Genomic DNA, 21,470 nt, shown 5'->3' on the forward strand with positions numbered 1-21,470 from the left:
GAAATGGTGCCGTATCTGTTCAATCAAATCTGAAACCTTGACTGGATAAAATATCAGAATATCCTGAAATAAAAGCAAAGAAGTAGGAATTAAAACTAAAGATGAAACTAAGAAAGGGAGAGCAGAAAGAGAATTAAGGAAAGAACAATCCCTTAGATAAATAATAATAATGATGATGATGATAATAATAATAATAATAATAATAATAATAATAAACTACAGAGAAGATAAGAAGAAGGGCCTGAGAATGAAGGGCCCTTCCACTCTCTCTCAAAATCAATGGAAAAAATATCCTCTGGTGAGGACTAACAACAACAAAAAGTTTTGGCTCTCCAGTAACGTGACCAAGGGTTCAAAATTTCAGCTCTACCTTTTACTAGCTATGTGATCTTTACAGCATCACTTACGCCCCATTAGACTCATTTCACACCTGTGAAAATGAAGACTCTAATACCTCATGTATTCCGAGGATTTGAGGAGATAATGTAAGTAAAGTGCCCAAGTCTAAGATCAGAACAGAGTAGGCACTCAGTCAACAGCAGCTAGTACTACAACGGAATACCTTCACAGTGTGAAGAAACATTATACACAATATGAAAGAAATTATATTTACTATAAAAGTAAAGTTAAATTCTTAAATGGCATGTAAAAAAAAATTACAGATTGTCAATTAAACAAAGTTTTAAAACACTTTTACTCTCTTGCTCAAATTCCTAATTACAACCCCAGTGGTAAGATGCCTTTCATTGAGCATACTGTACCTCTTTGATGATTTTCACTCCTTTTGGATCCTTGATATTAACAGCTATACTCTAAAAATTAAAATATATATTAAAATCGTATCATAAAATTCTTTGTTAATACTAATAGTTCAACAAGGGAGCAAATCATCCCATAGATTCTCCTCTTAAAGCAAATGTATTTTCCTCCTGAAGAAATATTTAAATCATCTTTACTTAATTTATTTGCAATTTAGATATGTTAGAATGTAGCAAGGATTACAGTAAAAATGCTTCAAATAATAATACCCACTTTTAGGCAGTTATCAATCTCCAAAATAATAACAAATGTAAAGAACCATTTAATAAGTTTAATAAAATGATTTCCATTCTAAATCATTATAAATTCTCATTTTAAGTAGTAGGGAAAAGCTCTATTGTTTCTATTTGTAACTGTCAAATGAATAAAATTTCACCTTATTTAAAATATTAATTACATCTACAGAAAAGGGTAAAAACAAACAAACTGGGATATCAAAAGTTTTGTTTTTATAAGAGAATTACACAAAGAAAGCAGAAAAAATTATATTCTTACTTTTTTATTTCGATTTACACTGAGAAAATAAGTACTTTCTGTCCCCACAAAAGGTGGCCCCCAAGTTCGTGTATCATCACCAGCTCCTGAAAATAACAGTATGAGTTATTAATCTATAACTGTGAAACATCATGAGATATTTCAGACCAACAGTCTCACTCATCAGATGCATCCACAGATGGCTGAACAAATCAGTTCTGTTAAGGGGAATTAGCAATGTAGAGGAGCCCATTAGAACTGTCCAAACTCTTTACCTGTCAATGTTAATCACTAAATCTTTCCTATCTTTCCACTAAAATCCATCCCTGAAAGTCAAAATCCAGAAGGAAATATCTTACCAGCAGTCTTTACATTTAATAAATGGCAAATTTGAGGAGGGGGGGTTACACTCAGTTTTTGGCAAGCAATTCAGTCTTTGTTTCTTGGCATTAAATATGCAAAGAAAATGTTGAGTCTGCAAAAGGTGTTTGTTAAATATTATTTAAATCAGAATAATGATAAGTGATAAAATGACATGATACAATGGCATGTGAGCCTATGCTAAAAACACTATATAAAAATTCTGTAGCAACAACAAATTAGAAGAGGCAAAATAAGCTACTGAACAGCAAATTCAGCTAATTTAAAATACTATTTTAGAATAAAATTTTACTCTAGATCTTGCCTCAAGTTAAAAGTTTTAAAAACATCAAAAATAGGGTATTTTATTCTGGACATCTATTTCAAGGGATTCTGGAATGTCTTTGTGTTTGATTCAGACAACACTATGGAGTTACAGGAAAATGTTTTCTTTGCACAGCAAGCAACTGACAGACAACGCACATAGAACTCAGAAACTGGATCAGCAATTAAATGGCACAAAACGGTATCACTTAAAAATTTTATAATACAACTTCTGATTAAATATTGATATAAGTAACTAATCAACTATGTAATTGCAGTTAAAGTATTTATCATGAGCCTCCCAAAAAGAATTTGGGAATATATGTAAAGCTTAAATTCCAATCTCATTTTAATGATATAATTAATCTAACAGTCCATTAGACTTTACTGAAATTGACCAAGAAAAATAGGCACAGCCCTTTGGAATTCAGCAAAAAATAGAGGTAAATAATAGACACAATTATTTAATTTTTTATAGTTTGAGGGTCCCAATATATTTAAAAATTTTTTTCAAATGAAGCAATGCCAAGGTTAAAATTAGACAGTTTATTTTCAATGTTTACATTCATCTCTCAGCTAGAGATAATGTCACAAATCTAAATTGGAGGACTACAAGGCTTTCCTGCCCCACCTTGTCCTGGTATACAACCAGGGTTTTAAGAGAGGCAGAAGAATCAGGGCCAATAGCACATGACAGGAAATATATTTAAACATTAAAGGTCACAAATTGGTAAAACCAGCAATTGGAAAGTCATGTTTTATTTGACCCACACATAATTTAAAGTTTTTAACTAGCTGCCATGATTTCAAAATCTGGAGATCTCATATAAAAATTCAGATGCCCTTAATTGATATTTTAGCACATTCATTCATTGAGCAAATATTTATTGGCCCCTACAATGTCACAGACACTGCTCTCTGGAGAGTACACACAGAAGTGAACAAAAAACCAACATCCCTCCCTTCACATCCTCACCTACTGAGGACAGTCCTGGAATAGCAGCGGCATCATTTGCTGCCATACACAGTCCACTGTCACTCATTTATGATACCTGCCTGGGCCTGAAAGCATATAGTTTACACTCCCTGACTAACTCTCAAAAAAAGAAAAAATATATATACTTGAGCTTGATATACTCTTTGATTACACAAATTAAAATAATCTAAGTCAGCAAACTACAACCAACTTTTATTTAATGAAAGAACTGGACACAAAAAGTGACTAGTTCTCTACTGAAATTTGAAAATACTGCCAAGTCATTTTCCCTCATATTTGTGTTGAATAACTATTTTGAAAACCCAAAACAATTAAGTATCCTATCTAATAAAAGAGTGACATGCAAATTGACCATACCTCCGCTACACCCACAAGCCACGCCCACCGGCCAATCAGGAGCAAATATGCAAATAAACCCAACCAAGATGCAATTCAAGACTAGAATTGCGTGCAATTCAAGACTAAACTATTTTCACTGATTTGGGAATTCTGTTTCAAATCCATAAGGATTAGATCTTGAAGAATAAGTAATAATGCTAATTTTTGAAACCTTCCCAGAAAAGCTTTTTATAGGATGATATAGAGGACATAGAGAACACAGACTCTGCTCTGAGTTCTTGTTGGAGGGAAGGGCACGCAACTTGACACTTTTCTAAGTGTCAATAATAGAATGAACTGAACCCAAAATGCTAAGAAGGTACCAAATAAAAGTGAGAATTGTATACACAAAAAACACTTATTTGATGGACAAAGGGGGAAAAAGAATCAGAAAGATGTCAGATGAGAAACATATAAACAAAGTTTAGGTGTTTTCCCTAAAAATCTTTAAAATTATAAAATGGAAAAGTGTTTTCTTTTATTAAAAATAGAAAAAAAATGACTTAGGTTAGGGTATTTGGGTTTCTTTTTTCTGGAATTGGATTTCTTTTTCATCCCACAGAAGGGAGTGTGGCCAAGCCCAGTCCAATCTCAGACTCAACAGTAAGGCTTGTGTAGGCCTAAGCAGAGCCAAAACCAGACCTGAGTCCCTGGATATTCCTTTTTAGTTGTGTGACCTTGGACGAATTGCTTTATCTCTCTGTGTCTCTGTCTTCTCATTCATAATCTAGGAATAATAACATCTGCCCATAAGGGTAATGTAAAGATTAAATAAATTAGTATAGGCAAAGTGCTTATAGATGTGCTTGGCACTCTGATAAGTGTTGTCGGCATCATTACATGTTGCATCTCAGTTTCTACCAGAGGCTTTCACATGCGTGCGAAAGACCTGGCTTAAGCCTTAATCTGTGGAGCCTGGCCAGTGTGGTTCAGTGGTTGAGTGCCGACCTATGAACTAGGAGGTCACAGTTCAATTCCCAGTCAAGACACATGCCCGGGGTTGCGGGCTCAATCCCCAGTGTGGGGTGTGCAGGAGGCAACCGACCAATGATTCTCTCTCATCAATGATGTTTCTATCTCTCTCTCCCTTTCCCCTCCTCTCTGAAATCAAAAAAATATTTTTAAAAGAATAAAAAGAGATGATTAGTCTAGGTCCAGAAGAAAATAAGGAATGGAGAAGAGAAAATCATTTCATTTCAATTCTTTCTTCATCCCATATGCAGGTACATGGACATTTTTTAAACTATTAAAAATACTTATTCATTTGTTTTTATGTTTTAAAGGAAGCAATAATTTTACCTGGTCTTTCCACTTTTATAACTTCTGCTCCAAGATCTCCTAAATTCATCGTAGCAAAAGGTCCTGCCAATACTCTACAATGTTAAACAATGATAAATAAATTACCATCTTGAAGATTTTTATATTAATTTTCTTAATAGTCCATCAACACAGACAAGTTTATATAATGATAGTAAGAATTAAAAATGATAAAACTGTTCAAAATTTAATTTGGCCATATCTATCAAGAGTTTTAAAAGTATATTCCCTTGGATGTAGTAATTCTACTTCCAGAATTCTATCCTAAGGAAGAAATTAAAAGATTACTGAGACAAAGATTTATGTAATAGGAAACCTAACTTATAATAGTGAAATATTGGGGGATGACAACTATATAATAAAATATTGTATATTTTTATTGAATTTTGAATGACATAGGAAAACATTAAAAATATTACATATTGCCCTAGCCAGTTTGGCTCAGTGGATAGAGTGTCGGCCTGCAGACTGAAGAGTTCCAGGTTTGATTCCGGCCAAGGGCACATGCCCAGGTGTGAGCTCCATCCCCAGGAGAGGGCGTGCAGGAGGCAGCTGATCAATGATTCTCTCTCATCATTAATGTTTCTATCTCTCTATCCCTCTCCTTTCCTCTCTGAAATCAATAAAGAAATATATATATTTTTTAAATGACATATTTAAAATATGGGTAAAACTATCATTTCAATATGATTCAAATTTTTAAAAATATATATATATTTAAGTATGCAGATTGGAAATAAATGCATAAGTATTATACTAATTGTCGTTTAGAATGATAAAATTACAGGAATTTTTTTTCTTTTCAAAATTTTGATACTAAGCATATAAGCATCCTCTTATAATATTAAAAAAATGAATGAATGTTTTTTGAGAGGTTAAAACTTAACCACCAAAAAACAGGTAGGCCAATACAAACCTTGTTAGATCCAGAACTTTTATACCCTCCAATGGCTTCACATTGTCAGTATCTGCCAAAACACAGAAAACACTTTAAGAGTATTGATTATTAATTTTCAGGAAAAAGAATCAAGAATTCCTCATACTGTGGATTAAACAATCTCTATTACTACCAAAAAAATGTTTTTCTTTTACATTATTTCTGCTTTATATGTAACACAGAAATCTTGACCTGATCCAATTAAGTCAATTTGTAAAAATTAAAACCTCCAATCCAAGATTATTCCCAATAAATTAAGTCACCAGCTACATTTGCAATAGTTTGACTATTGAAAAATAAAAAGTAAGAAGGGGAGAGATGTATAAGCTGAGCACAGAGGAATTTTAGGGCACTAAAAATACTCTATATGATGCTATAATGTTAGATATGTCACTATACATTTTTCCAAACCCAAAGAATGTACATCACCAAGAGTGAACCCTAACATAAAGTATGGACTTTGGGTGATTATGATGTGTCAATGTAGGCTCATCAATCGTAACAAAGGTACCCCCTGGGGGAGGCTGTGCATGTGTTGGGGTAGGGAATATATGGGAAATCTCTGTAACTTCCTCTCAATTTTGCTGTGAACCTGAAACTGCTCTAAAAATATACAGCCTTTAAAAAACAAATAAAAAGTAAACTAAACAGCCCTTAGCTGGTTTGGCTCAGTGGATAGAGCGTCGGCCTGCGGACTGAAGGGTCCTGGGTTGGATTCCGATCAAGGGCACATGCCCAGGTTGCAGGCTCGGTCCCTGATGAGGGGGCGTGCGGGAAGCAGCTGATCAATGATTCTTTCTCATCATTGATGTTTCTTTCTCTCTCTCTCTCTCTCTCTCTCTCTCTCTCTCTCTCTCTCCCTCTCCCTTCCTCTCTGAAATCAATAAAAATATATTTTAAAAAAATAAAATAAAAAGTAAACTAAACAAGAAAAAAGTAAGTACTAACAAAAAAAGTAACAATAAAGACTTCTGCATATTTGTTCTACATTTAAGACAGGAAGAAAAAATAAATTTTTAAAGTTTATTAAACAATTTACAATCATCTGTGTATTTCCTTTTTCTTTTCATCCATTAACTTTAAAAAGTAGAAGACAGCCCTGGCCAGTGTGGCTCAGTTGGTTGATGCGTCGTCCCATGCACTGAAAGATGGCAGGTTTGATTCCCAGTCAGAGCACACACCTGGTTTGCAGGTTCAATCCCCCTAGCTGGCCCCATTCGGGCATGTGTGGGGAGCAACCGATTGATGTTTCTCTCTTACATCTCTCTCTCTCTCTCTCTCTCTCTCTCTCTCTCTCTCTCTCTCTCTCTTCCTCTTTCTCTTAAAAAAATAAATTAAAAAACATATCCTCAGTGAGGATTAAAAAAGGAGATAGGTTAACAATTATCTCAGTAATTCACTGCATATCTAACATCAACATTAAGTCACAAAATCAAATTACAGTCAAATGGCTTACAAAGTTCAGATCATGATTACTGAGATCAGGGTGAACTTATGAAGAAAAATGATGAAACTAATTGGTTCAATACATTTTTTTTAATCCTCACCTGAGGATATGTTTTTATTGACAGAGAGAGAGAGAGAGAGAGAGAGAGAGAGAGAGAGAGAGAGAGATATCAAACCACCAATCTAGGTATATGCCCTGACCAGGAATCAAACCCACAACCATTTTGGTGTACCAGACAATGTTCCAATTAACTGAGCCACTTAGCCAGGGATGTTCGATACCTTTTTTAATGGACTTTATTAGTTCCTGTGGCACTAGGTGGGCTGGGAGACCTGTAGGAGTGGGTACATCTCAGCTATTGCCATATGCAGAAAACTGACATTTCCAGAGCTTTTTGGAGCCAGGCGTGATTTTCACTTTCTCTTAAGATGAAGCATATTTTCACAAGCATTATTTGGATTCTTTGAATCATTCATCTTCAAGGGAGAAATGAAAAGGAAAACTATACAAAGACAACATCAGAAAGATGCTCCAGTTTTCTGGGCGACCACTCCAAGATTCTAATGAGAATTCTGAGCTCATAGAAAAAGAGAACACTTATCTCTGTGAGTGACTTAGAGTGCTGATTACTTCGTGGACATTCAAGGAATGGCTTTTGAACTAAAGCAAACAGCAGAATCAGACATTCCAAGAGGTCTGAAGAAATGGGAAATTGTCAGCATACCATAGAGGTGATCCTATGCTATGATAATACTGAAATGTTTGCCCAAGAATTTATCCCATGTATCTATCTCTCCTCTAGGCTCTAATGATGTTCCTCCCTTCCCATTACATACTTTTTCCCAACATCATTTGCTAAAATCCTACCCATGCTTCAAGTCTCCATTAAATTGCCAGTTCTCAATGAATTTCTTTCTTATTTTCTAACTGGGTATTATTTCTGTGACCTTAACCCACAGATGTTGTTGTTGTTCTTAAGACATTCACTTTATTCAGCTTTGGGTTGTTATTTACACAGTATTTATCTCCTATCCATTTTGTACTTTTGCACTGATGACCACTAAGCTTTATACATACTAAGTACTCTATAAATAGTTCTTTAATACAATTAACCCAAGGCAAAACAATTTCTTTATTTTATTTTTTCTATCATCATTTATCCCCCCATACCTCTTCCCCTCCACAATCACCACACTGTTGTCCATGTCCATGAGTACTTTCTTTTCTTTTTTGCTCAATCCCCCTCCCCTCCCCACCCCCACCCCCACCACCCCTTTACTCCCACCCCCGCTCCAGAGCTGTCTGCCTGGTCTCTATCTATGAGATTGTCTCTACTAGTATTTTGCTTGTTAGTTCAGTATGTCCATTAAATTCCACATGAGTGAAATCATATGGTACTTGTCTTTCTCTCACTGGCTTATTTCACCTAGCACAGTGGTCGGCAAACTCATTAGTCAATAGAGCGGCAAACCGCGGCTCGCAAGCTGCATGTGGCTCGTGAGCCGCAGTTTGCCGACCACTGACTTAGCATAATGTTCTCCAGGTCCATCCACGCTGTCCCAAAAGGAGAAATTTTCTTCCTTTTTACAGCAGAGTAGTATACCATTGTGTAAATGTACCAAAGCTTTTTTATCCACTTATCTACTAATGGACACTTGGGCTGCTTCCAAATTTTGGCTATTGTTAATAATGCTACAATGGATGCATATATTCTTTTGAATTAGTATTTCGGGTTTCTTCAGATAAATTCCCAGAAGTGGAATTGCTGGGTCATAAGGCAGTTCCATTTTTAATTTTTTGAGGTAACGCCATACTGCTTTCCACAATAGCTGCACCGGTCTGTATTCTCACCAACAGTGAACAAGGGTTGCCTTTTCCACATCCTCGCCAACACTTTATTGTTGATTTATTGATGACGAGAGGCCCGGTGCATGAAATTCGTGCATGGGGGTCCCCTCAGCCCAGCCTGCACCCTCTCCAATCCAGGACCCCTTGGGGAATGTCCAACTGCCGGTTTAGGCCCGATCCCTGGGATCGGGCCTAAACCGGCAGTCAGACATCCCTCTCACAATCCTGGACCGCTGGCTCCTAATCGCTCACCTGCCTGCTGGCCTGGTCACCCCCAACTGCCCACCTCACCCAGCCTGGTTGCCCCTAACTGCCCCCCCTGCCGGCCTGGTCGCCCCCAACTTCCACCCCCCTGCTGGCCTGATTGCCCCTCATGGCCCCCCTGCCGGCCTGGTCGCCCCACGCAGCCTGCTGTTCAGTCATTTGGTCATCCCTCACTAACCCCCTGCATGCCAGCCTGGTCACCCCACACAGCCTGCTGTTCAGTTGTTTGGTCGTCCCTCACTAACCCCCATGCCAGCCTGGTCGCCCCACACAGCCTGCTGTTCAGTTGTTTGGTCGTCCCTCACTAACCCCCTGCATGCCGGCCTGGTCGCCCCATGCAGCCTGCTTATTCAGTTGTTTGGTTGTCCCTCACGAACCACCCTGCCAGCCTGGTCATAGGCAGCCATCTTGTTAGGGCATGATGGTCAATTTGCATATTACCTCTTTATTATATAGGAGGATAATCATTCTGACAGGTGTGAGATGATATCTCATTGTGGTTTTAATTTGCATCTCTCTGATGATTAGTGACATTGAGCATCCTTTCAATATGTCTATTGGCTAACTACATGTCCTCTTTGGAGAAGTGCCTATTCAGGTCCTTTATACCAGTGGTTGGCAAACTGCAGCTCTGTTGACTAATGAGTTTGCCGACCACTGACCTAGACTCTCGATTCCAATAATTACAGGCTGTTGTTGTTCCTTGTGATTAAGCCCCTATCCCAGTGGTCGGCAAACTCATTAGTCAACAGAGCGGCAAACCGCGGCTCACGAGCTGCATGTGGCTCACGAGCCGCAGTTTGCCAACCACTGCTTTATACATTTTAAAATTAGATTGTATGGGGGGTATTTTGGTGTTCAGTTTTGTAAGTTCTTTATAAAGTTCAGATAGTAACCTTTAATCAGATGTATTGACGAATATGTTCTCCCATTCAGTGGGTTGTCTTTTCATTTTGTTGATGGTTTCCTTTGCTGTGGAAAAACTTTTTCGTTTAATGTAGTCCCATTTGTTTATTTTCCCTTTTGTTTCTCTTGCCCTAGGACAGTGGTCAGCAAACTCATTAGTCAACAGAGCCAAATATCAACAGTACAACGATTGAAATTTCTTTTGAGAGCCAAATTTTTTAAACTTAAACTTCTTCTAACGCCACTTCTTCAAAATAGACTCGCCCAGGCCGTGGTATTTTGTGGAAGAGCCACACTCAAGGGGCCAAAGAGCCACATGTGGCTCACGAACCACAGTTTGCTGACCACAGCCCTAGGAGATATATCAGAAAAAAATATTGCTACAAGAAATATCCAAAATTCTACTGCCTATGTTTTCTCCTAGGATTTTTATGGTTTTGAGTCTAACATTCAAATCTTTAGTCCATTTTGAGTTTATTCTTGTGTTTGGTGTAAGAAGGTGGTCTAGTTTTGTTGTTTTGCATGTATCTGTCCAATTTTCCCAACACCATTTACTGAATAGACTATCTTTACCCCATTGTATGTTTTTCCCTCCTTGGTCAAATATTAATTGACCATAAAGGCATGGGTTTATTTCTGGGCTCTCTATTCTGTTTCACTGATCTATATATCTGTTTTTATGCCAGTGCCATGCTGTTTTGATTACTATGGCTTTGTAGTACAGTTACATATCTGGTAGCGTGATTCCTCCAAGATCGCTGTTCTTCTTTCTCAAGATCGCTGTTACTATTTGGAGTGTTTTGTGGTGCCATATAAATTTTTGTTCTAGTTCTGTGAAATACACCATTGGCATTTTGATAGGAATTGCACTGAATCTGTAGATTGCTTTGGGTAGTAAGGACATTTTAATGATGTTAATTCTATCTATAAACATGGTATATGCTTTCACTTATTTGTATATTCTTCAATTTTTTTTCAGTGTCTTATAATTTTCCAAGTACCAGTCCTTTCTATCCTTGGTTAAATGTATCCCTAGGTATTTATTCTTTTTGAAGCAATTGTGAATAGGATTGTTTTATTAGTTTCCCTTTCTGATAATTCATTATTGGTATATAAAAATGCAACTGATTTCTAGATATTTATTTTGTATCCTGCTACTTTACTGAATTTATTTATAAGTCCTAGAAGTTTTTTTTTATGGAATATTTAGCGTTTTCTATATACAGTATCATGTCATCTGCAAATGATAAGTTTTACTTCTTCCTTTCCAATTTAGATGCCTGTTATTTCTTCTTCTTGCCTGATTGTTGTGGCTAGGACTTCCAGTACTATGCTCAAATAAAGTCACAAAAGTTCTTTAAATGTTTCTTACGTTAACACACCACACTCTAGGCTAGGCATGTTGCAAAACAGAGTGAGGAGTGGCAGCTGCAAGAACACGTGTAGGCAGAAAAGCACAGGCTATCCACGAGGCAAAGAATGAACGAGTTTAAGTTCTTTTGTGGTAGGTGGTTAGACACACATGAGCAGAGCAAGGACAATGGGGCAGGTACAAAAGGTCCCAGCAGGGGACAGCCCGGGTACCTAGCAAAGGACAATTCTAGGGTGGCACCTCATTCCCAGGGTGACCTTTCCCCCCTAGCATATCACTGGTCATGTGGTTTAGACTCCCTGACCTTTCTTTCTTTGAGATATCATCTAGGCCTCAGTTGTATTTCAGCTCCAAGCTCAGAAACACAGCAACATCAGACAAGCAATGCCACACAGACCTCAGGACCAACTACACTGAATAATGACTCCCTGCCCTGGTGCCCAGCAATCACTCAGTGGAGGCCCTGACCCTGAAAGGATACAACTGGAAAGCTGTTGAATAGTCTGTTGAGGTCTTCCCCTGGGACCTGCCCTAAAAACTCTACCCTTAAAACCCTTAGGACAGGGGACCCACTGCCTCTCCTTCCCTGGAGCCGGTCATTGCCTCTACCTTCTCCCTCCACCTCACCATCCCCCAGATGCCAGGCTCATTACCTTTACCTTCCTTACTTCTAAGCTCCAACGGCTCTTTCTTTGCCTCTACAACTGAAGCGTATTTCTTCTATGAATTACCTCTTCCATCTCTGTGATTTTATAAATAAATGTTCTCTTATAGTTTGCGTCTTGAGTCTTGCCTCTGAATTCTTTCTTAGGCAGAATTCAAGGACCCAGGTTGCTGAACCCAGGTCCAGTCGACCCCAAGAGTCTAACACCTGGTGACATTCCCATGGCCAACACTTTAAGATTGTTTCCTACAAGCTGATTTAAAGGTTCTGTGACGCCAAAACCGGTCTGGCTCAGTGGATAGAGCGTCAGCCTGCGGACTGAAAGGTCCCAGGTTCGATTCCGGTCAAGGGCATGTACCTTGGTTGCGGGCACATCCCCAGTAGGGGGTGTGCAGGAGGCAGCTGATGGATGTTTCTCTATCATCGATGTTTCTATCTCTCTATCCCTCTCCCTTCCTCTCTGTAAAAAATCAATAAAATATATTAAAAAAATAAAAATAAATAAAGGTTCTGTGACTATAACCCCAAATTCTGAAGGAGTAAAGAAAGTTCTACAAAACTGTAGTAAATTTAAATTTAGAATTCTAAACAAATTCAGGGACAGCTGTCTGATACAAAGGCGTATTTTATTATACATTAGGTGTCGTTCTTGATTTACCACATTTTTCTTTATAACTAAAAGTCTGTGAAACAATTAAGATTTTAAGAGCGTTGGCCAAATTTTGTTCTTTGAAAATCAGTCTTCACGCTTCCTAGCCACCTCCCTAGCCTGCTAATCCAAAAGAGGGAGTAAAGTCCAGCATTTGTTTGCAGAGACTCTCCAAGTTAAAGATGCACTCTGCACCCCCTTCTGAAATACGGGTGCACATTTTTAAAGTTATTTAAAGGAGGGAGAGGAGAGAGTAGGGGTAACCCAGAGGCGAGACTTCCGCCCACTATGACTGGGCGGGGGGCGGACCCGCAGCAGCAAGCTCCCAGCCCTGGGCCCGCACGCAGGGCAGCGAGATTCTGGGGCGGCCGTGGAGGGGACGAAGCCAGCCCCGAGGCCCCGAGCCTGGGCGCGGGGAGGCGGAAAGACCGAAGGGCGGGCTGCGGGGTGAGCAGGAGTTTCAGGAAAGCGCGGCACTTTACTCCGGGCGCCGCCGAAGGTTGGAGGCTGGAGCGAGGTTCGCTTCGCCGCCCAGACCGAGCCTTGGAGGTACCTGACTGCGGGGGGCCGGTCCACAGCTGCCTCCTGCCGCCCGGGCCGCAAACACAGTAGGTTCTCCGCAGAGCGGCGACCCTCGCCAGCGCAGCCAGCATCTCGAGCCTCTGAGACACCCGCGGTCCCAGCGGGAGATGAACCCGGCGCTTGCGCGACCTGCAGCCGCAGGGGACGCCCACAGCCGCGGGGACCGCTTCGGCAGGGGCTGGAGCGCTGGGCGGAGCTCTCGTGCCCCGCGTCACTGGCTGGGCAGGTGTCTAACCAGCCGCCCCGACCAGACTCCGCCAGACTGTAAAGGCGGTTCCCGAGCCGGGTGTTCGGCCTTTCTTTTATCCTCTTCTTCCTCCTTCCTTCATTTAATTCGCTCATTCTTTATCCAATTAAATAACCCGCCCGGAGTGGCTCAGTGGTTGAGCGTCCACCTCTGAACCAGGAGGGTTGTGGGCTCCATCCCCAGTGTGGGACTTGCAGGAGGCAGCCGATCAATGATTCTCTCTCATCATTGATGTTTCTATCTCTCCCTCTCCCTTCCTCTCTGAAATCAATAAAAATAAATAATGACCCACTTGTTCCCCTGCCCCTAGCGGAACCTTTGGGAAGCCGGAACCAATGTGATGTGCCACTCTGGCAGCGGGAGGACTGCTTTGATATAGGACCACCAATTCTCCCCGGTGTGTCAGTCGCCAGAGTTCCGGGGACGCAGGAGTAAGGTCTTACCCTCCAGACATGCATCGACAGAACTTCCGACCCCCGACTCCTCCTTACCCCGGCCCGGGTGTAGGAGGTTGGAGCAGCGGGAGCAGCTACCGGGGTACCCCGGGCGGAGGCGGACCGCGGCCTCCCTCCCCTAGGGACGGGTACGGGAGCCCGCATCACACGCCGTCGTTCGGGCCCCGGTGTAGGCCCTATGGGAGCAGCCACTCTCCGCGACACGGCGGCGGCTTCCCCGGGGGCCGGTTCGGTTCTCCGTCCCCTGGCGGCTACCCTGGCTCCTACTCCAGGTCCCCCGCGGGGTCCCAGCAGCAATTCGGCTACTCCCCAGGGCAGCAGACCCACCCCCAGGTAATAAATAGCCAGCGTTTGCGGAGTTCTTACTGTATGGCAGGCATGGTACCAATAATCCCTTTACGTGGATTGTTTTTTTGATCCTCTATGAGGTGAGACTATTGTTTGTTAGCCCCTCTTTGCAGAGGAATAAACTGAGGCTCAGAGAAGTTAAGTAACTGTCTTTAGGTTACCCGAGAAAGTGGCAAAGCCTTACTTTCTAGAGCCCTCCTGCTTACGCTGCCACTCACTCACGGCAGATTTCCCAGTTCTCTCTCCTTTGTCAGAGGTCTTGTCAATTCGTTTCAGTGAATTTATCTTGAGCCCCGGTCTCCAAGCATAGAGCTCTAATTCCTGGCATAGAGATCGTCTAGGTTAGAGGGTTATAGGCTGCTGCGCTTCCCCGCCCCCCACCCCCCCTTTCTTTCCCCGGCTTTGTGTTCGAACTACACTGGCTTCTGCTCCAAGTTTTCTCAAGGGAAAATCGGTGATAATGGAAGTTTCCTATTCCTCTCGGTGAGAGTGAGTACAGGAGAGAGAGTACTTCTGGTGTGTGCGGGATTTGTGGTTTACGACTTGCATGTATTCGATGCATTTCCATCTTTCCTTATGCTAAATCAATCCCATCCTTTTAAATCTAGAGCTAATGAGATGGGAAGATTCTAGAAATTTTTAAGCTGTAGGGTTTAAAAGTTTTAATTTTTTTCCCAGAAAATAGGGGAATTTTGAGAAAAAAAAAATTGAAATACAGTTATTTCTTATTTCATCACCAATTAGTAAAATCTGCAAAGTTAGAAAACCCAAAGTATTTTGAGGTGACAGTGAGCATGGAATCCTATATAATAAAGAGGTAATATGCAACTTGACCCTCACGCCTTCACAAGATGGCTGCCTATGACCAGGTGGGCAGAGGGGTTAGTGAGGGACAACCAAACAACTGAACAGCAGGCTGCGTGGGGCGACCAGACCAGCAGGGGGCAGCAGTTAGGGGTGACCAGAGCGGCAGGGGGGGCAGTAAGAGGCAACCAGGCCAGCAGGGGAAGTACAGTTGGGGGGGGGGGAGGTAGTTGGGGGTGATTATGCTGGCAGGGGGGGCAGTTACCAGTGACCAGGCCAGCAGGGAGGGGGCAGTTGAAGGCGATCAGGCCGGCATGTAGAGGCAATGAGGGGTAATCAGGCCAGCAGGGGGGGGGGGGTGTGCAATTAGGGGTGATCAGGCAGGCAGGCAGGTGAGCAATTAGGAGCCAGCGGTCCAGGATTGTGAGAGGGATGTCTGAGTGCCGGTTTAGGCCCAATCCAGGGTATTGGGCCTAAACCAGCAGTCAGACATCCCCCAAGAGGTCTTGGATTGGAGAGGGTACAGGCTGGGCTGAGGGGACCCCCCCCCCCCATGCACGAATTTTGTGCACAGTGCCTCTAGTTAATAATAAAAGAGCATATCAAATTGGTTTAAATACATTGTAAAAACAAAAACACTAGATTAAATAAAGATGGAGTTTGCAATTGAACATACAGTATTTGGCTTCAAGGCACAACAACTTTTAACTAGCAATGTGACCCTTACGACCTTTTCAAAAGTACCAGTTATCTCTAGGAAATGTTATTTTAACTGATGATTTTTTTTCTAAAGGGTTCTCCAAGGACATCTACACCTTTTGGATCAGGGCGTGGTAGAGAAAAAAGAATGTCTAATGAGTTGGAAAGTTATTTCAAACCTTCAATGCTTGAAGACCCTTGGGCTGGCCTAGAACCAGTATCTGTAGTGGATATAAGCCAACAATACAGCAATACTCAAACATTCACAGGCAAAAAAGGAAGATACTTTTGTTAACATTTCTGAAATTCAACTGGAAGCTTCATGTGTCAGGAACATCTTGGACAAAACTCACTTGTGTACTTAAATTGAACCCTGACATGGTGACTTTGACTGAATAATTAGTTGAGTCTTCTTGGTATTTTTCATCATGTCAAATATTGTTAGAAAAGAAATATGGTAGGATAATTTGCAATATTTAGCTCTCTGAAAGTGCCTACCACATTTTGGAATTTTGCAGTTTCCAACTATTTAACATTCTTGGTTATATAATGGACATTTGTCTTTTAATGTTTTTCCAGTGTTTTAAAATAAAACATTTTGTCTTCCTAGCTATATTGTGGTTTGTCATATGCTAAAGGAATAGAAGTATTAAAATAATGCTTTGTAATCAGAATTCGTAAGCAAATATTTTGCCTAATAATTTGAAAATAAAATAAACTATCCTTTGAGCTATAGACAGTTCTATATTTGTTCACATAGAAAAAGAGGGGTCAAGGAAGAGAATAAAGGAGAGTTCTGTTCCTGTCTGTTATAACCATTGTTTTATGTGCATATTTTCTGTAATGCTTTTGTTAAAATGCATTGGAACTTGACTGGAAGTCACAGAAACTCAAGCTTAAGTAAAAAAGCATTTTATACCCTTATTTAACTGGAAAAGACAAGAACATACCTATTTCTTGCATAGCTAGGTCGAAGTATTTTGTGTCTGAATGTCTACATTACTCAGTATTGTGGAGATATTTTCTCCTGAGGCTAAGAAAGATGGCTACCGGCAGTCTCAATTCACTTCCATGGTGAAGAGGACATTTCCCACTTTTGTGAATCCCAGGGAAGGCAGATTGGCCATGCTTACGTAGATTATGTTTGTGTAGTCCTTATCCAATAACTCTCCAAGGTATGAGGCCTACTTAGTTTGAACAATGAACCCTCCCCTACAATGAGAGGGAGCTGTGATTTTTAGCCCCACTATGCCTACCTGAAGTAGAGAAGTGGTTTTCCACGGAGAGAAATGTTAGGAATATTTACCTACAGTAATGAGAAAAATATGAAGGGATTTTTTTCTAACTATTTTTAAAAAATCAATTCTTATAACATTCAGGCTTTTTAAATATTTTGAGGTCACAATACATGGAAATAGAGCTAGTTAAAATTTTGTTTACCCATTCCCAGAAATAAATGTCCAAAAAAGAAATGATCACACCACCCATTTGAGCCATACTCAATTAATTTTGTTAGGTCTTCACGTCGGCAAAGAAGAAAATGAGAAGGGAAGGATTTTAGATTAATAAAATCTCCATGATAACCAGGACTACTACTGCCAATTACTAGTTGGATGAGTTATTTAACTTCTCTATGCCTCAGTTTTCTCATGTAAAATGAAGAAATTAATAGTGCCCATGTCATAGAGGTGTTGTATTTGAGGATTAAATGGGTTTACATGTGTGAAACTCTTAGGCCAGAGCCTGGCACATAGTAAGCACTCAAACAATTTGTAGCTATTTCTCATTCACCCCTCTATCCTTAGCTCTTAGAATGATGCCTGGAAAAAAGTAGGTGCTTAATAAATATTTGGTGAATAAATGCAAACATTCTGATTATATCTACTATATATCCTGCCCTTATATCCTGTATACTAAAAAATAGTAAATACTTTTCCCCCAGTATATTAAAGGAAATGGCTTTATTCCCTAACATCTTGTCTTTCCAAATGATTCGAGGTCATGATGTGTAATGAATATTAGAACAAGTGTATTACTTTTTTAAACCTTTTATTGAACTTCATAGGTAAGAAATATTATCTTTAGGAAATAGCTTTTGGAAATAATTATTAAAGCAACTCTTAGAGATCACTGGGTCATTGGCAAAAATGAAAAAGCAAGTCAGGGAGTATTTTGGAATATACTTTATATTCCAAAGTATATATTTGGAAGACTCGAATTTTAACTTCTAATGGTTTATGTGCATTTGATTTTACTCTTAAGTGTAATGTTAAACAACTAAATGTAAAACTTTTTCCTGTCAAGTTACCAACATCTACTTCCAGAGGTCTGACTTTTTCTAATTTTTTTAAGAGAAACACTTTTTATTATTAGAAAAGGTGCATTGCTGTATTACTGTAGTTGGTCATGTCAGTTATCAAAGTTCTTTTGACGTTGATATTTTGGTTTCTATTATTAGCCTACTTTTGTTTAGCTGAATGAAAAAAATGGATTATTCTTTTAAATGAAAAATTGTTTTTTTAGTGTTTCAGAATACACATTTTTCCCTGCTAAATAATTTCATTAGAAAAATTTATAATTAAGTATGTATCTTAAATATTTATATAATTAAAGAATGTAAAAATAATCTATAGTTGTATCTTCAGACAACAATATTCAACTTTTATAAGGGATATGCAGGCACAGAAAGCTTTAAGGGACCCAGAGCCAGATCCTCAATTCCCATATGTACTCCTTGTTAAAATTGATCTGCCTTTAAAGACCATCTCCATGATCAGTGGATTATGCCAGTTCTCAATTTTTCTTCTGCCATTATGCAATCACCCTATCCCACTAAAAAAAAAAAAAAAAAAAAAAACACCACCTATGGCAGTGTATTTTCAAAAATTACCCCAATAATATTTCAGGTCTCACATACTCTTCCAGAACCTTGCCACTACCCCCATCAAGATGTGGACTTATGTCCTTCCCTTTGAACTTGAGCAGATCTTTCCTTCCTTTCCACCAAGAAAGTATGGTGGAAGTTAATGTACTTTCATTGTGGGTGAGATGGGGTCTTAAAAATGGGTTATATTGGCCAGTGTGGAGATGTTCAGAATTTAGATGTATTGTCAAGTAGGGAGACAGAGTGATGACAGGTTTTGTTTAATGACTTTGCTTTTTCTGTCACCCGACTATTCAAAAAACCATTTTTCCTATAGGTGAGTAGTGTGAAAGTAAAGCAAAGAGCGCATGAGAGAAAGACACCTTATTTTTAGGCAACTAATTGGAAGGTTGCTGACCTCATCTACCTTAGAATTAGAATATTCAAGCATTAGGGTTTTGGTGAATCTGATGTCAAGCAAACTGTATTCGCCATTATCAATAATGGTAAAGAGCCTGATGAATATGTCTAAAACCTGTCTGAGTAGCATAATTTGCATGATTTCAAGGAGGAAGTTAAAAGTTTCATGTTTATTTCTGAGATATTAACATTACATCTTCAAGTTGAAAGATCATATTTTAGAGGTAAGTTCATGGTTTTATATTTTCTAGAGCATTTTTCAGATTCTTGGGTGAAATATTTTTATTAACCTTTGCCAGGTTCATCATTAGATTCTGTAAATTCATATTAAAATTTTACCTGGCCCAAGGCTCCTGCTTATTATCTCTGAGCTATTTATCTGCTTTTTTCATTCTTACTGTATATTTAGGTTTAAAAATTAACAAGTATAGTGTGAATTTTACTGTAAATAAGACAATAGTCATCAGTAATAGTCATAAAACATAATAGCCATCAGGATACCTTGCATAAGCCCTGAACTTACTAATGACTATCTTTTTGCCCTTAATTTCCACAGGCAAATTTAATTGTTTTCTAATGTAAGACATTATTATTATATGATTCACCATTATATACCACTTAGTAAAAAAAAAAAAAAGTTGGGGGGAAAGGAGACATGTAAAACTAGACAATAAAAAATAAAATAAATTTTAAAAAAAGAAAAACATTGCCAACAAAACTATGATATGCCAAAAAGAATAAACTATGATATGCCATCCTATCTAATAAAGAGGGAATATGCTAATTGACCCTCACGCTGTTGCAAAGATGGCAGCGCCCACAGCCAATAAGGAGGGGATATGCTAATTGGCTGCCCCGCCCTCAAAGATGGCGGTGCCCACAGCCACAAGATGGCGGCACCCAGTCCCTGCAGCCCCACAGGCAAGCCTCGGATGGCAGCTACCCAGCTGTCCAGGGCCGTCTGAGGCTCAGGTAACCAGGGCTGGCTGACGCTTGTGCTGCCAGCAGTGGCAGCAGCAGAGGTGTGATGGGGCGGCGCCTTCCCCTGATCGCCGGGTCGCCTCCCACCCCTGAGGGCTCCCGGACTGTGAGAGGGGGCAGGCTGGACTGAGGGACTCCCCCCTCTCCAGTGCATGAATTCTCATGCACTGGGCCTCTAGTTAATTATAAGATGCATCTCAATTTCAGAGATGTTAAAATGTGAATCTTAGCTTGATAAATAGCTTAAACAATACTTTTAAAAGCAGAACATATACTTACATATAGGTATAGGTGTAAATGTCCATAAAATATAATCTAAGGGCATAGTACATTTAACTGTAGAAAACTAGCTTTACTTAAGATTAGTTATTCCTTGTGAGATTTTTATATTCTCTTCTAATTTTGTAACAAACATAAATACTTTTCAAATATAACATTTCTAAATCTCTATATAATCATCTTCAAGATATCTATGCAATTTCCAATTTTATGGGGGTATTTTTACTCAGTTTTGTCTTAATTTTCCATAAGCAAGATGATTCTAAGTGTAAGAGTTATAGGTAAGTCTTAGTAAAGCCTTTTGGTTAACATTCCAAGGAGCTAAGAAGGAAAATGGCCTGAACAACAAGGTCTCCAGTGAGGGTGGTTTTATTTGCTTTCAGCAAAATTGAAGAAAGCATAATCAAATTGTCAATTGATGATCATTCAAAAAAATGATAGATGAGTTTATGATTTTTTGGCATATAACATAAAAGGCATCTAAGAATTAAATGGCATCACTATAACAAAATTATATTCCTTTTTATTTACTAGTGTATGCATGAATGAGTTCTAAGCATTTCCTTTAAAAACAGTCATAAGATTGATGTCTCATTCTAGCAATTAGCAATATTTACCCTTGAGTATAGAAAAATACAGCACCATCTGTCTCATTAAGAGATACATTTTCAATAAAAATTTGTTTTTAATAACTTATTAAAATTGATATATTTTATTGTTTTTATCATTTGAATAGTAATGATAATTCAGACAACAGTCTACCATTTGGAGATTTATAGTCATAAAAAATTAATTTTTTTCATTCCCCTGAAATTTTTTTATTTTAATAAATACATTTTTTCATACATTCAGAGAAACAGCTGTATGACAGGGTAACAGTAAAAGATTTTCAAGCATCACTATACTATACTGAGATAAAAAGTAAGTGGGGAAGTAAAATGGTATAAAATGAATTGGGAATAAAAGAGTATAAAATTTCCTACTATTTTAAGGAGTGATAGTACATATCAGATTTCTATGATATTTAGATTCAGTT

At 39.2% G+C, this 21,470-nt stretch overlaps 2 protein-coding genes across 3 annotated transcripts in view; one reads left to right on the forward strand and one right to left on the reverse strand.

Moving 5' to 3' along the window:
• SUGCT (succinyl-CoA:glutarate-CoA transferase) overlaps positions 1-13,604 on the reverse strand; it is a 583,247-nt gene extending 569,643 nt beyond the window's left edge. The window contains exons 1-5 of one of the 2 annotated variants that reach the window (XM_080665575.1): positions 13,310-13,507; positions 5,586-5,637; positions 4,652-4,725; positions 1,315-1,400; positions 762-812 (exon numbers count right to left, since the gene is read on the reverse strand). In XM_080665575.1, the coding sequence (XP_080521701.1) occupies positions 762-812; positions 1,315-1,400; positions 4,652-4,725; positions 5,586-5,637; positions 13,310-13,409 (363 nt within the window). In that variant the 5' untranslated portion in view covers positions 13,410-13,507. Of the gene's footprint in view, positions 1-761; positions 813-1,314; positions 1,401-4,651; positions 4,726-5,585; positions 5,638-13,309 lie in introns of both variants that reach the window. The other variant, XM_080665574.1, reaches the window with a different exon arrangement.
• Positions 13,605-13,986: 382 nt separating this feature from the next.
• Positions 13,987-17,861, forward strand: MPLKIP (M-phase specific PLK1 interacting protein). The gene is made up of 2 exons (XM_080666905.1): positions 13,987-14,373; positions 15,986-17,861. Exons 1-2 carry the CDS (start codon positions 14,038-14,040, stop codon positions 16,184-16,186), a joined length of 537 nt encoding a protein of 178 aa, XP_080523031.1. The 5' UTR covers positions 13,987-14,037; the 3' UTR covers positions 16,187-17,861.
• Positions 17,862-21,470: the final 3,609 nt, after the last annotated feature.

This window comes from Plecotus auritus (genome assembly GCF_963455305.1).
Source record: "Plecotus auritus genome assembly, chromosome: 4".
NCBI classification, from domain to species: domain Eukaryota; kingdom Metazoa; phylum Chordata; class Mammalia; order Chiroptera; family Vespertilionidae; genus Plecotus; species Plecotus auritus.